The 17,555-nt window shown below is 47.2% G+C and overlaps 1 protein-coding gene across 3 annotated transcripts in view; it reads right to left on the bottom strand.

The window, feature by feature from the left end:
- The window catches only part of DCAF1 (DDB1 and CUL4 associated factor 1), a 46,904-nt gene extending 41,420 nt beyond the window's left edge, over positions 1-5,484 (bottom strand). Inside the window, exons 1-2 of one of the 3 annotated variants that reach the window (XM_030282925.4) lie at positions 5,351-5,484; positions 832-949 (exon numbers count right to left, since the gene is read on the bottom strand). In XM_030282925.4, the coding sequence (XP_030138785.1) occupies positions 832-941 (110 nt within the window). In that variant the 5' untranslated portion in view covers positions 942-949; positions 5,351-5,484. Of the gene's footprint in view, positions 1-831; positions 950-4,772; positions 4,905-5,350 lie in introns of those variants that run through there. The other 2 variants (XM_072935014.1, XM_030282927.4) reach the window with 2 other exon arrangements.
- Between the last annotated feature and the right edge of the window lie 12,071 nt (positions 5,485-17,555).

The following is a 17,555-nucleotide window of genomic DNA, read 5'->3' as shown; positions in this document are numbered from 1 at the left end:
GACCTGAGCAAAGAAGCTCCACCAGCGTCCCTGGTACTTCCACTCAGTGCCAGCTCCAGCTCTGTGCACTGACTTGTCTGACCCAACAAAGCAGAAGAGACACCTGGATTGCCCTTGAACTGCAGAGTTCTGCACACATGAGGCAGGCCATGGATCTGCCAGCAGAGCTGTGAGGAATTAATGTCAGACTACCCAAATGAAGCCTAGCTTGGGAAAACACAAATGCAACCCATCATTCAAATCTTTCTTTTGTACTAGATACTGTCTTATAATTAATGGTGTTAAGTCCCAAATAATTTACTGGTCTAGGGAATTTTTCTCACAATACAATGCCAGTTGACCATCACACAGCTTAAAAAAACCTGATTTTAAAATCAAGTTTTAAAATTTCACTTTAAACATGCCCTATCAGCTTCACTAATACCTTCTCAATATAGCTCCTCCTACTCATCCTACTCTCGCCCTTTCATTTAATCTGATCAATGTCACTGCAATCTCAAACCTCTCACACCTTGCTTCCTGTCTCCATGAATGTTTTACAAGCTTCAGGTGAAGATACCAAAGTTATTTCAAACATTTAATGATGCTCCTGACTTCTACTATTTCAGAGAATCAGATTCATGTTTTAGAGGCAGTGTAAGACATCTTTGTAATATAAATTTCTTATTAAAAGTTTTTATTTAAATATCACACTAACAGTCCATTTTCCAGACCAAGAAAATTAATTACAGGTTATCAGGTATGCGAACATCTCAAGAAAACACATGGTAAAAGCTGCTGTCATGTTAACATCGGCTATTCAGCTTTAGGGGTTTGCTTAGTACATCTTACCTGGTGAGAATAGGGACCATGTCTTGCCCGCTGCCATGTTCTTTCTCCCATTGCTCAAGCAAAGTAGTGAGCTCAGCCTTGGAGTCCACATGCCCAGATCCTGAAGTCATGGCTTAGCCTGAGGCAGAGGTAACAACCAGGGAAAAAAAAAAGGCATAAAAATGAGCAAGAAGTCCCACTCTTTTACTAAATCAAATATTACAAGTCATTTGAAAGAGGCAAATAATACTCAGCAAAAAGGAGTGAGAAGATAAAGTGACAGAACAGTGCTTTTAAATGTGAAAGTTTCTTTCTGGTCCTCTGCCTGCAGACTAAAGAACATGTGCATCTCTGAACACAAGTCCTGACTGGTGCTTCCCAGCCCTGACCAGGCTGGTTGGAATGCACAGCTCACCACAGCTGTGTTCATTGCCTGAGCCTTTTAAAGCTCTACCTCAACTCCACGAGCAGACCCGAGTTACCCTTTGTGGTAATTTACTCAAGAACCAACCCAGCCAGGGCAGCAAGACTGTGATCAGTGTGGTTATCCCAGTTTAATGCCCTGCAGCCAGTGGTGGAGGTGCCAACAAACCCCTCGGGCCCACAGTGCTGAGGAGCACAGGCAGCCCCTGAGCGCTGCGGGCAGCGGGAGCAGCCCCAGGACAGCGGCGGGGGCAGAGCCGGGGCACCGCTCACTCAGGCTTTCACCAACAGCCAGTGGAAGGAAGGATGATCACAGGAGGGAGCACTGGAGCAATTACTTCAGATTTATCAGCCTTTACTAGCATGACAACAGCTGACAGAAGATTTATCTTCCCATCCTCAAAAGTGAGAAACTCCTACAGCATTGAGTGACTTGTTGAAGTATCATTTAATGAGGGGAACTATCACTGTAGGTTCTGTTTAAGCCTTTAAATTTCCAGGTGTCAGCTTTTGTCGATCTGATAAAAGCCTACTAGAAATATTAACAGCTTAAACTAGAACAAAATCTGTCTCAAGATACTGCCATGCCCCTAGTTTCCAACCTGACAGACTGTGATTGCTGTGAAGAGTTGCAATTTCTGGAGGAACGCTAATTTATAAACTGACTTTGTATTGGAGGTAGAGGAGAGTACACAAAGCAAAACAGATTTCTTCACATCCAAAAACACACAAAGATTTTCAGCATTTCATTAGCTGTAACATAGCCAATATCCATCTGTCATGAGATTAAATACCCATTTGTCATAATTGACGCAGAGAAAGAAGTTTTAAAACCAGTGTAAAATACAGAAGTGTTTAAGACAGTGACATACACATCAACTCCTGAAATACATGTTCAGGAGTCAGTCAAATGACAGACTCTAAAGGCAGCAATAGCATAGATTACACATGCGTTTGTAGCCCAAGTTGTCTCTGAAAAATATCACCGTAATTTAACTGTGTGCTGGACACCTCCAGTTGGTTTAAAACTTCTCCTCACTCAGGGAATGGATGAACAATCCTACAGTTTTACCTCTTGTCTCATAGGTGCTTCTCAATTTAATGTACTGTGACTGGTTAGTTAAATGGGAAACATGAAGTTAAGAACACTGGCTGAAGATTAAACTGGCAGAAGCTGCACAAAAGTCATCACCCAAAGACTATGAAAAGATAAACCTGCGACTACAAGAACACTGCTTTGTTAAGTACTGTATGAAGTGGGCATATGCTAACAAAAAAAACTACCTAAGCATGAAGAAAGATGATGTTTCCTAATTCACAAGTAATTATGATTTTATCTAGGGTACTCATTATTCATTCATTCATTTCAGAACTACATCAGTAAATTAAATGCAAATGCATAAATCGCTTAGGAAGAAACACTACCTAGATGCAGGCAAAACCATAATGAGATTGTACACACACACTCAAAACACCTTGAAAAATAAAAACTACTCTAAGCTCATAAAGCTCCATTTCCTTTTACATTAATTGAACACCACTTGCCAGCAGCTCTTCAGAGCTTTTAAATATCACAGAAGAACATTCAGACAAATCCACTCTGGGCCTCAGAACACAAGTGCTCTAACAAACCCACATTCAACCATTGCAGACATCACAACCTTTATTCTGTACTCAAGGGACACAGCAGAAAGGGCTCTGCGAACTCAGAGCTTGTACAGGGCCTGTGCAGGCTCTCCTGCAATCTGGAAAACAATTTACTTCCTCTAACAACCCTTAATTGTTCCTGCTGGAAGATATCTGCAATATCTGCAGGTCAACGAAGTCCCAGCCAGGAAGACCACAGACCTGCGCACTGCCCTCTGGGACACCTTGTGCTATACCAAAATCAAGTGAAAAATCCCAGCTATCCCTAAAACCCGGAGTATTGCCGCAATAAAGCTCATTATTGGAATAAATAACTGGCGCTGACAGAAAGCTGAAATGAAGTTATAGTATAGAAATGCCACCCTTTCTACTGGGACACAGCAGTGACAGTGAATGTCTTGAAGCCCTTCCACAGGCTTGGCTTAAGACTTCCAATCTATTCAAATAAATATAATTTTAGATGGCACCACAAAAACTCCTACTGTGCTCACTTTTTTCAAGAATTCCATCTGAAATCGAAGTGAAGAGCTCTGCAGAAAAGACAAGAACATAAATGCTATGAATTAATCTGTAACTGTCAGCAACACACCTGGCCTGACAGAGAAGAAACCTGGGAGAACAGCTCTGACTTGCACCATTTCCCTTGAACAAGTTGCTGAAAAAAATTCCATCTTAAATTGCTCTCCAAGAGCCAGCAAAACTGATCAGATTGAAATTCAGGAGGGGGAGGGGAAGGGGGCAGGGGGATGTAATTTTTTTCTCTTAATAAGTTTTGAAAATCACAGCCAACTACAAATTTCAGTTTGAACCCCTAATAAGCTAAGGAATGGGATTTTTCCCCAAACAGTGCCACAACGTATTTAGAATCGATATTAACAAAACATAAAGCACTTACTCAAAAGATTTGACTTTGAAAGACAAATATTTGCAGTCTCAACTACCATGGTGGCCACTGCCACTGAAAACCCACCCGTGGCTGTTTCAGCACACCGTGCTTGGCACACATGGTATTGCTTTAATGTCAAACACTACCTGCTCTTGCTGTGCCAATTTCACTCTTCTGAGCTTAGATGTGAGAATGTGACACAAAAGAGAAAACCAAAGAGTATTGAGACACAGATTCCTCAAGGTACACTCATGTTTTTGAAACCTCAGACACTTCAGTGCTTGAGTCACCTTAGTGAGACACCTCTGAACAGTGAGGAAATAAAATTCCAGTGACCTCTAACCACAAACCTTGATTGAGTGCCTGGAACAGTTGGACCAATTCAGCTCCACCCTTCTGTCCACTGGAGCCTCATAGCAACTGCAACACTACAGCTCATTCCCTGACTGACGCTGTGCTCACGGAAAGCATCAGCAGCTTCTGAACACACTGACTTCCCACAGATAAACATCTGAAAGCATGAAACCTCTAAGTGAATATAAATATACTTGTAAAATCTGAAAACCAACAGTTTGGTTATTTATGCAAAGGCCTAACTTTGCAATTTAAATGCAAAATGAATGAGCTACATAATAAAACAAAAAATTATACCTCAAAAAAAAAATCTCCTGAAAACCACCATTTTGCTCAAATTTGTAGGAAGATTACACATTTAAACTAATGTGCACATTAAATTAGTGGGCAGAAATTACATGAAGATTTGTAATTCCCCATGCATAGGGCCAACTCAAATTCTAATAACTGCACTTTGGGCCAGCTTAAATAGTCCAGTTTGACATTGCTCCCACACTTGATTCTAAGTATTGCTGAGGACAAAATGTAGGAAAGACTAATGTAAAAATGCAACACTACTAATGAGTTGGAATCTAATTAATTGTCCAGCAAAGCTGAGCAGTACATTTGTAGGTTCTTTCACACTAATGCTTTAACACAAATAATTCCTTACTTTGAGAAAAAATAAAATTCTCCCTCACATCACAAAAATCCTTCAAAGAGATGAGGTTTCAACATCAATTCCTCTTCAGGCGGCGGCAAGGGGAAAGGGGCGGGCCGCGCCTCGCGGGGGCCGGTTACAGCTCCCGCGGGGGCCGCTCTGCCCGGCCCGGTGGGACGCCCGGGCGGCCCCAGCGCCTGGAGGCCGGCAGGGCCCGGAGCGGGGCAGCGCGGAGCCAGCGAGCCGCCCGCCCGAGCGGGCCCGGGCAGGAGGAGGAGGAAGAGCCCGGCGCAGGGGGCGGGCCGGGCGGGGCGGCGCAGGCCCGGTGCCGCCGGGGGGGCCGGGACGGGCCGGGGGACACGACGGGACAGGACGGGCCGGGCCGGGCCGGGCCCCCCGCCCCGAGGGCGCCCCCTAGCGTGGGGGCGGACCCGCAGCCCACCCCGCGCCCCTCAGGCGCCCCCCCTCCCCTCCCCCACCCCGCGCCGCTGCCCCTGCCCGGAGCGGAGGCCGCGCCCACCAACCGGCCCGTCCCTGCCCGGCTCCGGGAAAGCGGCGGCGGCGCGTCCCGCCCAGCCCGAGCCCGGTACCTGCGCGCTGCCCCGCGGTGGTGCCGTCGCCCCCGGCCCCTGCTGCCGGCCCCGCGCACCCCGCGGCGGCCGCGATCGTTGTGCAGGGCGCACACTTTTTGGCGTCACCGCGCTGCGTCCGGCGAGCGCGTCACGGCCGTGAGGGAGAGGGGCGGAGGCCACGCTCTCGGCCGGCCTGCCGGGAAAGGGAGTTCGCGCAGGGCGCATGCGCCCTCCCGGGAGCGGCCGCCGCAGGGGGTGCTGGGAGCTGTAGTTTCCGGTGGGCGCCGCCATTGCCCAGCGCGGTAGCTGCGGGCGGAGGGGACGGCGCTCTATCAGGCGCTCCAGAGGAGGGGCGAGCCTGTTGGCTCCGCGGCCCGGAGCAGCCGCCAGCAGCAGCTGTCGGCCCCGATACCTGCGTGTCCGCCCCGATAGAGGCGTGCTGCTGGGCACGCCGCCATCCGCCCTCCAGCCCCACGGCGGGACCATCACCAGCTGCGGCTGCTCTTCCTTTCTCAGGGCTGGACGTTGTCCGCCGTGTTGTTCACCCCCAGCTGCACAGCGAGGTGTTTCACAGGGAGAGCTCGGCCCCAGAGTGATTCCTCCTCGTTTCCAGCGCGGGAAGGAACGGCGTCCCGCTTCTTCACGCTTGAAAGGACTGATTTTGGCAGCTGTAGTTAAGCCCCACTGCGGAGCCGAACACCCACTTCCACCTCTGCTCTGGACCATGACAAAGGAGGAAGAGGAGACTCGGGCTCTCCTGAGTGTCTCGGGAAAACTCCTCTTCCCAGGTTCCCACCCTTCCTACAGCTGCTCATTATGAGCTCCAGTCCTCATCCACTTCCCAGTCCTCCCCTCTATCACTGCAGGGGAAGTTGTGCACCTGCCTGCCATGAGAGTCTGTGTGCAAAGAAGCCCTTATAGCCCCATCCCTGTGTGCCTTCCACATGCAGTCTTCTGTTCCTCTGGGATTGCTTTTCTCTGTTGGTTCCACCGTGGGAATATCCCCGCTCTCGTATGCTTTTACAGTGGTAATTGTTATGAACAAAACAGCCTGGCTGGGACACTTGGCTTGGGCTAAGTACTGATATTGAAAGGTTAATTAGCTAATTGTTCCTGGGAATCACCTACCTCCCCCCACCCTCACTACCATTCTAGGACTGGGATGCAAAATAATCCAGTGTAATCATGGGAGGGGGTTTTGGGGATGAAAAACACCCCTAAATGGAAAAGATGGGCACAGTGGAGGGGGCTGGATGGGTGTGCTCGTTGGGGAAAAGGGAACCCCATCCCTAGTCTGTGTTTGACCTGTCACCATAACCTGCAGAGGACCAGACTGGACTGGGCTGTGGGAAGCAGGAGCAAAGCACACACACTTCCTGGTGTTACCAGGAGGGAAGGAGAGGGACAGCTGATGCTGGATATCGGCAGCAGGCTCTGCACATTCCCCCACCCTGCGGCTACCAGAGTGCCAGGAGGAAAGGAGAGAGGATGGTGTGCTGGGACTTCAGATACGGACTGCACACCTCTTCACCTCCAGCTACCAGCGTGCCACAGAGACTCCAGGGACAGACTCTGCATGCCTGCTCACCCGTCACTGAGCTCCTCGTTGAGCCCCCTGCCAAGCTGACTTTTTAATAAAGAGCTGACTATTAATAAAGGCATAGACCCTGTTCATTTCAGTAATGAACTGTTACTCTGCACGGTCTCCTGCCCTGCCCTATCAAGTTACCCATGGAAAAGATCCACGAGCTCTCAGAGAAGTTACTGAGGGGAGGAAAATCTGGAAAAGCACACTGCTCACCCAGGCCCTCATGGCTGGTTGAGCATCAAAAGTATCAGACCTGCTTGCAATGTTATTATCCAGGGAAGATCATCACATCCACAGCTGCACTTTCTTTCCCCGCCCCTGCAAGGCACCTGGGAGCCTCGAGGCAGCCGTGGGGCTGTTCAGGAGGAGCTGCAGAGACCAGCATTCCCACCCCTCATCCGCATGTTCAGAGGGCTGAGAGCAAAATTAGGGTTTCCAATTCCTGCTGTTTCTATGGTGCACTGGAGAAAGGGTCTCTTCTCAGAGAAATTGGTGTTCACTTCCCAGCTCACCTGAGCAGGTGAGGAGATTCGGAGCCTGCTGCTCAATGCCAGAGCCTGGCACACTGCTGGCACAGGGCACAGCTTGCAGTCACCCCCTGGCTCTGCCACAGCCTTCTCTACAAACTGCCTGAAATGCTCAGGCCTCCAGTTCCTGCATTTCCACACCTCAAAGATATTTGGGAAGGATTCAGTCTAACTTTCTTGTTTCCCACAGGGTAGGTGGGAATCCTGCTGGTTCACTTGTCAGGAACAAGACAGCATGAAAGCTGAAATCCCAGTTTATGCTGCTGTGCTCGAGTAATTGCCCACGTACTGGCAGAAGCCTCTCTTATAGAAGAATAAATATTAATTTAAAAATGAGTAAATAAGGGGAAAGAGGGCTCTCCCTCTCAAGGAAAATCTTCACAAGCACCATTCCTATCTAAGATGCCCCACCTTCTTGCATTGGAGCAGCATAAATCCCTGCCCCAGGCAGTGTTTGCACAGGTAGAGATTCTGCTACCACACTTACAACATTTGACTGTCAGTCTTGATTAACTCCAGGATAATGAGTGTAACAGTGGGAATCCTGCAGCACTGGATGCAGTGAGTAAGGCCCCATGCTGGCAACAACACTTCACCTCAATGATGCAATGGAAGGGAAAAAAGCCACAAAACAAATGCAAAATATGGCTGTGGACTGCAGAGCAGTAAAAATGAGAGGCCAGCAGTGAGCTGGCACCTCTTTCTCTGTGGGATCTTGTAGCAGAGAGAGAGGCCTGTGGTATGCAAGGAAGGGAAGGTTCAGCTCCATGAGCTCCCCTGCCAGAAGAGCAACATATTCCACAGGATGGCCAACTGATGGTAACAATGACTTAAGGATGGATCACAGTTGGAGGTTCCCTGAACAAAGTAACCACTTCTCTCCATTATTGTCACATCCCAGATCATCTCACAGTACTGTGGTTTACCCGGAGAGGGTAAATCCATTTCATGGGGCCCTAATAAGCTTCTAGACTTAAAGACAATTAGCTGTGAGATCAGAGGGGAAACAACACTGTGGGAGAAGCCAGGAAGACAAAACTGTGTTTCCAAAGGATGCCTCAAGTACAGCTAGGGGTGGAAAATTGTCCAGGATGCTTCATCTCTCACAGCTGATGGCAAAGGCAGAGAGCCCCAGACCCAGGCTCCAGGCTGCAGCTTCACCTTCTGCCTGAACGGACCTTCACTCTGAGAATGAGAGAAAGGTCATTATCAAAAAAATCACAACATTCAGACACGCCTCACCACAGCTGCCCTACGAGGAGATGACGGATTCTTTAGGCTTTTAGGAGTGTTAATTGCTCACCTTGACCTCCACCACAGATCTACAGTGATAAAGTTTGTTGACTTCCTACACTTAATGCTCCCAACCTCTTATGGGACTCAGTTTGCTTGTCACCGTGTTTCTCCCTGCGACTGAGCTCCCGTTGAAGGGCAGCAGTGACGGTGGTTACTGACCCAGCAGTACCAGCCTCCGCAGCACAGTTTTGCTGCGTGACTCGTGGCAGGTGAGCAGCGAGCCCAGAATAGAGTTCAGTCCCTTCCCAGCGCTCTGTATCACTGCAGCTGCAACTGCGCCCAGCACTCGGCTGGATTTCCCAGCAGCATCCAGGGAAGGTACAGTGCCGGGACCTGAGCCTTTGGGAGGGTCTGAACCTGCCCTGCTCAGCTGCTGTAAACTGACGGGTGTTTCTTTGCAACGCCCATGGCCCGGGGGAGTGCAGAAGCGGGTGGGAGGTCAGACGTCTGGGGAGCTGCACTGGGAGCAGAGCTCATGCCAGGGCAGCACAGGCTGCCAGGCGCTTCTCTGCCCAGTGCCTCCCCACTTCCACCCTGCCAGGCTGCTGTGTGCCTCTGGGAATCGGGGAGTGGCCAGCAGGCACAAAACCCTGATGGAAAGGCCTCGGTTCCAACCCTAAGACCATCTATCGCTCTCCCAGCCTGGATCTGCCCAAATACTTCAGAAGTGGTTTTATGAGGGGTGAAGCAGATAAATATCTGCAATGATACCCCTCTTGCCTGAAGGGCTTTGAACACTGTCGAGACTCTCCCAGAGCATCTGATTGACGTGTATCTAGGGCTAAATTTTCAAAAAATATTTTACAAAAACGTTGTACAAAAATATTGCCTGATGGATTAAATAAATTATGGCCATGGGTGACCTACAAACTGGCAGCCAACACCCTTCAAATGATCTCCCATTTCTTGTCCACATCACAAGACTGCAGATCATACAGTAGAAAGAGGTGCAAAGGTGGAAAAAAAGGTACAAAGTGAAATAAGCGGGGATAAGCAGTTCAGTGGGATCTCCTCTGCCTGGACAGACTGAGCAGAGCAAAGGCGCTTCAGGCGTTGCCACAGGTTAGCTGGGATCCAGGTGAGCATGGGCAAATGGGGCCAGAATACGTGCAGAGGGTTCCGATAAATTATGTGTGACAAGGGGATTGTTCAATCACTAGGTGGCACACCGGCATCATCACACCACACCAGCCTCCTCTTTGGAGGAGAGGAAAAAGCTCAAAATAGCCCAAAGCAAAAATTAACAAGCAATCATCCGGGGCCGAGGTGCTTAGGGGAGCCATCTGTGTGCTCACACACAGGGCAAAACCACCCAACAACTGGAGAGAGACATCAAATGTAAAAGGGCAGGCAAAATTCAATGGAATTCTGCCTGAGCTCATTTGCTATTTCTGATTGACGGTGGGAAAGGCAGGGGAGATTCACTCATCAATGGAATGCAAAGAGGAAACACACGGAGGGCAGCAGAGGCGGTGCTGATCCAGAGAATGCAGTTGCCACCTTTTCTGAGAATTATGCCTGCTCTTGTGTGTGGAGAGAGCATTTGGGGTTTCCTTCCAGCAGAAAAGGCCAAGCAAAGCTCAAGGAGAAGTTTCTCACAGAGATACGAGGGGAACAGTGATAGCAGGCTGATGGCACCTACTGAAAAAGGATTTCAAGGGTGGTTGCTTGTGGGGAGAGGAAAGAGTGATAGGACACTGATAACAACACTTCTGGGGCAGGTTTTCTCTGGGCCGAAGTTTAAAACAGCAACACAAACTAAAACTGGCTAAGCTATTTCTGAGGAGGGGCCAGGGAGAGGCCGATATTTTGCCAGTGGCTGAGCTACCATTGTGTCTTGTTTTACTACTGTAGATCAGCAGAAGCAGTTCACTCAGGAAAGTATCAAGGACCTTAGCATGGCCACCTGCACTAACTCTTCTGGACATTCACAGGATCTATCTGCAGGATTTGCCATCAGGCAGGCTGCTCCCCAGGCTCTCCCGGTGTTTGCATGGATTCAGCAGCGCAGACAGGCTCCCCAGCCAGCTCCCCCTGAGCATTTAACCCAGACTGAAGAGAGAAGCCAGATCTATATCTAGGAACATGGAAATGCAGAAGAATGTCGTTCATCAGCTCAGATACTAATGAGAACATGAGCAGGCAAAAAGCTCTCTTCCAAACAGGCTGGTGCCAAAACGCTCCATTCAGACACTCAGTGTGATGCCAAGAGCACATAAATCTGCCTAGCTGAGCATCTGAGTGACAGCACATCTGAGTTTGCAGGCTGAAAGTCAACAAAAGAGTTAAATAGTACAAAGTGATCAGTGTTGCATGAAGTATACACTCCCGTACACCTCTTGCTTGCAGCAGCGTGGCCCCCAAATCCTGACCACGCTGCTACTGCAGTCTTGCTCAGAGCTTTGTGCTTGGCTTCTCACACACACCCAGTGACTTCAAGCAGATTTTCATACCTCTCCTTTCTCCCAAATTGCTGAACAATAGGGTTATTGGTGTGTCCTCTGATATATGAGTTATATGAGTTATGAGGGGTATGAAGCTATGAAAGGAAAGAGCCTTTGGGAGACTGGAAGCACACAGATAAACCATGCACAGAAAGAGCATGAGAAAAGTGGGGGCTAGTTAGTATACAGAAAGTGGTATCATGGCAACAAGACATCATTTCCTAACTAAACTCATCTCTCTAACTGGGAATGTTAAAAGTTCGTTTCAGGCACTACACAAAATCCCTTGCTAGTTTTTGTGGTTTAACAAGGGTTTTCCTTTTTTATCTGTTTTGTTACTCTAGGAAACAACCAGCAAAGAAGGAAGAAAGAAAAGACTATGCACAGCACACTGTGAAATGCCTGCAAGATACAGACAGGGAATACAAACAAATTCTTTATGTTTTTCAACAACAAGGATCTTAGGGATTACTTGTAGCAATAGCAGCTTTAAAAAACAAAGACTAAACAGAACCAGGGAAAAATACAATTTTAAGACTATTAGCCTTTTTAAGGGGAGGGTGGGGTTTGTTTTGTTTTTTTCTGGTTTTTCTTCTTTTTTTTTTTTTTCCTTTTTATCAGGCCTTAAGTGCAGATTTTATATCTGCCTTCTTCATGACATCTCTCTATAGGAGTTAATTAGGTCAAGTGCATTTTTGTCTCAGTTTTTGATGCACATGGAAACAATAAGCATATTGGTGAAAGTGGGCTACAATGGTGGCAGGCACATGTGCAGATGTTAATTTTGTATAAATGAGTTGTTTTGTCACAGAGGGATTCCACCAAGGGTCTTAATAAGAACTGTGTGGTGTTTGTCATATGCAGCATTTCCTGGCAGTCCTAATTTTTGGCTTGTCCATGGTGGTGCTTATGGCTCTGGGAGCTCCACAGGTATCGACTCTCAGCAGCCACATGTGCATGGCCCTGCTGCAGGCACTGCCCAAACATGGCACCTGGAGCACTGTAAAGTCTGAGCACTTGGCTCTCACATTCAGCCACACTTAGGAAAAAGCTCTGAAGCTCTCTTAGCAGCATAAAGCATCCAACAGAGTCTGACATGGGGGAAGTCCCCAGCTGAAATGAGGTAATGTAAAGCTGAGGGAGTCTGTGCTGGGATCACCCAAGTCTCTTGCCCTAAGTTTTCCTCCGCCATGAAACAGGTCACGTCTTTTCACCCAGAAGGAATGACTTCCTCTGGCAACACCTCTCTCTGTGGTGCCTTGATCCTGAACAGCTTCTGCAGCCCCAGAAACACTCTGGGACAGGGATATTTGAGGGCAGCTTCCTGAAACACTGAGCACCTCCAAGCCTGGGTACCTTGGAATGCAGGTGGGCCTTGGGGCACGTTGTTACTGGTGCAGATCCAGATCTCTGACATCGTGGTCACTTAACAAAGTTCTGGTTCTGCTGCTGAACTCAAAGTGCCACAGCTGGACAGCAGCACCAGCTTGAGGCTCTTCTCTCTTCCACTAGTTCCCTTATGTAGATGAGAGTGTCTTTTCTTCTTTCCAGGAGCTTCATATCCCCAGTCAGTGGAGAGGGAATAGAGCAAGAATGAAGCCTCATAAATTTTCTTTGCCCAAATAAATCAGAAGCACCTGACAATATGGAGGAAGGGAAAACACTGAATTTTTAGGAATTAAATTGGATACCAACCCACAAAGGAGAAAAATCCCACTGCCTCCCAGGGCACAGCATGCTCTGTTAGCAACTGCAGGGACATACTCATGGGCTTTGGTCTCCAGGGAGTCTTGTTTGTGAATATTTAGTTGCATTTATAGGCGTGCAGGCTATTTTATAAAGTAGTCTATTCCTTTTGGGATGTAGATAAGTGCTGTATCCTTATCCTTATTCTAAAACTAGCATTGATAAATGATAACCAGAAGAATACCTGAATGTCCTCTCTGCTTTTGAAGATGGGGTTTAGGGGCAGCTCAGATGTGCAGTGATGGCTGCAAATGACAATAAATGGGTGATGCAAATCTCTGTATTTCCATTCAGATTGAGCACTAGGCGTATGGGTAACACACACACACCCCTGCCTGTGATGTGAGAGGTTTCTGAGAAAGACACATTGTTTACCACTTCAGGACGCAAAGGAACAACAAATTATCAAAAACCAATGTCATCAGTCAGCAGTTTTAGGGAAGTGAACACCATTCACAGCCTGGGAGTGCACATGATTCAGAATATTGCGCTGTGCATTTATAACAATGTGTCTGTACCTGCTGCAATATGATTGCTAAATTGCAATTAAAAGCAACTAATTATGAAATAGAGACATTTTGGAGGAATCATTTTGGCATACCCCGACTAAGAATTTTTTTCCCCAAGATTTTTTTATCTTGCCTCTCTTTTTTTCAAGCCTTCTCCAGAGAAAAAAGATAATTTTCCACTATTGGACACACAAAATCACCAGTACAACTGGATAGGATCAACAGGAATTTTCCCTGTATTACCTTATTTCACAGTCTATATTTGTGTTTAATGTAACATTTGTGTGCTTATCATAATTTCATTACATTTAATGTAGTACCTGGGCAGCAGTCTTCAGTGTAGTCTGCGAGGAAAACAATGATGTAGCCTGAAGAGAAGATAAAAAGATGGGAGGACACGATGAGAGATGTTTATAGCTTTTATAGGCTGTTTGGACAGCAGAACTCATGGGAGATTTTAGCAATAGGGATGCAAAGCTTTAAGCCAGGAAGGAAGAAGGAGGCATGTTTAGCCACTCTTCAAGGCTAGGATGCTATTTTCTGTAAATCAGAGTTTTGCACTGTGGCTGAGAGTACCAAGATTTATTTTGCTTTGTCTTTGGATCGTGGGAGTAAAATGCTGGTCTCCTTGAAATATGTGGGATGTTAGTGACTAGGATAATAAAGGCCAGATTTCACCATAGACATTTTGAATTCTCTTTGTCCCAGACTCTCCCAGCAGGCTGGCTGGGATTGTTCCCAGCCTGTTTTGTAGCAAAGAGGTGCACCAGGCCAGATGAGCTCTTTGAGTCACAGCCTCCTCCCACAACTTACTGTTAACTACTGTTACATTCTCCCGGGGTACAGAAAACTGCCATGGGCAAGGAGAGAATCCCCTGAAAGGTGGATCCCCAAGGGAGAGCTCCAGGGAACAACATTGCCTGCTGTGGGAAGTTTGCAAGCAAGCTGTGGTTACCCACCATTCAGATGGTGAATATTCAGTGTTTGCTTTAGAGCAACATCTCCAGATCCAGCCATGCAACTCCCCATCTCTCCCTTTCACAAAGAGAAAAAGGAGTGCTGAGGTCTGACTGCTGAGGTCTCACAGCTCCAGCTCTTCTGAGTTCCCTCTCTGCCTGGACTTGATCAGCATCACTCTCCCAATGCCTTGGAAAATGGGAAAGGAGGAGGAAGAAAGCAGCTTTCTTCCAAGCAGGTTCACAAAACCCTTTGTCTTGCTGGACTGGTTGCAGACATCCCACACTTACAATGAAAAGTTTTTGTTCTTATTTCTAATGCAACTTTTATCTCTTGGTCCTCTCTGGCTGAACCTTTGCTAAGACTTTAGTAACACATACATTTTGTAGTTGATGGAGTTGTACCCCTTATCCTGTGCACATAGGAGAATATGTCACCCTGCAGACACTATCAAATTCCAGAGCTTGTATCTTCCTTCCTGTGGAAACAGTGAAGCAGGGGTTTTGCTCAGTCAGGAACAATCCCCTGGAGGGTCAGCACTGGCTGAGGAGGATTTGCTGGAGGGAGGGCTGTAGCTCCCCTCTTCCCCATGTAAGTGTCAGGTGCAGCACCCACATCCCTGAGCTTTTTTTTTCCTGAAAGGACTCTGACTTCACCCTGTGCTTCAGCTGCAGCCACAGCTTCCAGGTCTGCCAGTTCTGTCCGTGCCTCTCATCCCATCTCAAATCACTTGATGCTGGGGAGTTGCTGGGAGCACTTGTGTCCCAAACATCTCTTGGGAATTCAGCAGTCTCCTTCCCACGCAGACACCAGCTGGGAGCAATCCATTCCTGCTCAGCTCTACACCCAGACTGTACACAAGCAATTTTAAATCCAGGGTGTGGACTAGCTGAAAATGACTAAGAAAATGAAAGATGACTAAGAAAAACAATCTTGTATGCTGCGGAATTATCTCCAGCCTGAAACAGCTGAAGAGCTTTGCAATTCTCCTGCAAAGCCCTGAGAGAGGCACAGAGCTGATAACATTGAGGCATCCCAAAAGCCAGAGTCCCTGTCTCCAGCTCATCTGCCAGCAGATGTGACAAAATACTTCCTCTGACTGCTGGTCTTCCAGAAGTCTCTGTCAGTGGAAAAACCTGCTCTGCCCCTGCTCTTCACTCCTGTGGAGCATGGGGCTGTGCAAAGGAGCAAGCAGGGCTGTCAGCAACTCTGCCCAAATCCTGTCTGTTTGTGACTCCATGGCAAAGCACACCAGGGCTGTGGAAGTTGGTGGCAGGTACACACAAATATGTCTGGATAAACTTCACTCCTATCACTTGGCTGATTTCTGACCCTCTGCATCTACAGTCCTGCCACTGTCTGCCTTCTTCTGGCTCTTCTGTGGTTTTCCTTTAATTTTCCCCTAATACTTCATGTAATTCTGGTTGCTATGCAGGGTTTACAGGCTCAGCTGCCTGTAACAATCCCTCTCCATGTGTGTGTGCAGCTTGGCTGCAGTGAGGACACTTTGCTGATTAATTTGCTTAATTTTTCTGTAGTTATTTTAGATGCTTAGAAGCTGTCACTGATACCTTCCCTCTCCCAATGCCAACTAATTTCAGCAAATTAGTCTTTTTAAAAACCATCGTTATGTGGTCTAGACCAGAGTGCAGACAGGAATACAAACTGTATGGCTCCATTTACTTCCCACTTTTGTTCTCACCAGGGCCATAAGGTAGGTAGTGAGGGGCAAGGAAGCAGCTGCAAATCAGAAAGAGTGTGTTTGGACATGTCCATGGGTTCCTGTGCTGGGTCACCACACAGGGTGATGAGGGGAATCCCAGAAGCTGCTTCTTCTACCAGAAGCTGGAGAAAGGGAAGGATCTGAGTTTTGATTCCCCACATGCTGGACACATGTCCTGCACTATAAAAAGAATTATTTGATGTTTCATAACCCTTTGGTAGTGCCTGAAAGGGAGCCCAGCACAGTTTCCAAAGCTCTTACAACAGGTATGTTGTCACCTTAACTGCTATTTTGATCTGCAAACAGTAAGTTTCCAAAAATAATTGTCCATCCTCTTGATTGCATCATCCTCCCCTCCCTGATGCATTGGCCTAGCTGGTAGATCTTGTATTTGAGCAAGGAAGGTCACTGACCATAGCTCCAGCCATGCAGGTGAAGAAATAACGTGTTAATGGTGCTTCTCATTTTATCTGTCAGGACATTTTATTCATACAGGCAGCTCCAAATTACCTTCTTCATACATACAGTTCCATAAGTTCCCTACTTAAATACATCCACCATCAGAATGATCTAGTTAAGTCATGCCCCAGAGATTGAGCCTTGCAGGAATGAAAATGTGCTTTTGAAACAGAAACTTCCTTGAGCTCCTAAACCTCAGAAACAGCTGCAAAGACAGAAGAATCAATGAAAGAGAAAATTTTAAAGTTTAAACAGTTGTTGTTCAGGGACTGCTTTTCAAAAGAGTGAATTCACCTGTTGTGGAGGAAAGACAAACTACAACGGTGTTTGCCTATTTCAAAACTCAGATACCACCCACTGCAAGAGAGCAGGCTGCAGAGAGCACTGGATTACACCAATGTATTCCCACTGTGAAGTGAAGAAGCAGAAATAACTCCAAAACACAAGAGGTGCTGGGATGAACAGCATAATGAATTGTGCCTTTCAAGCACACCAGCTTTTGCCATTAGTATGATTACATCCCCCTAGAACACCTGGCTCTGCATGGTGGATAGTGGGCAATGCCTGCAGGGATCCAGGGGGAGCCAGCCATGGGTACCAGGGGAGTGTAGGGAAAGGAGCAGCTCCGGTACCACTCTTTGCCTTAACAATCATGTGTGTGACCAGGGAGTCTCATGTGGTACATTGTTTCAGGATTGTGATACTAAAAAGAAGTGTTACTGCTAATAAATGAAAACTGAAATCAACGCCAACCCCTACATATGGGCTGCTTAAAGAATTTGCAGTGATTACAACTGTTCTAATAAACAAAAGATTAGCTCCTATATGAGGAACAAGAGAGTAGAAAGTGTATTGAAAAGCAGAGAAAAGTTCTCTACCTTGTTTTATCGCTGCAGATTAATAATAAATCCTGGATGAGTCTACAGATTGAAGAAACAAATGTAGGTTTACCAGCATTAATATGAAAAGTGTAC

This window comes from Taeniopygia guttata, chromosome 12 (genome assembly GCF_048771995.1).
Source record: "Taeniopygia guttata chromosome 12, bTaeGut7.mat, whole genome shotgun sequence".
NCBI classification, from domain to species: domain Eukaryota; kingdom Metazoa; phylum Chordata; class Aves; order Passeriformes; family Estrildidae; genus Taeniopygia; species Taeniopygia guttata.
Note: the sequence above shows the minus strand (reverse complement) of the source record. Positions and strands in the feature narration are given on the sequence as shown.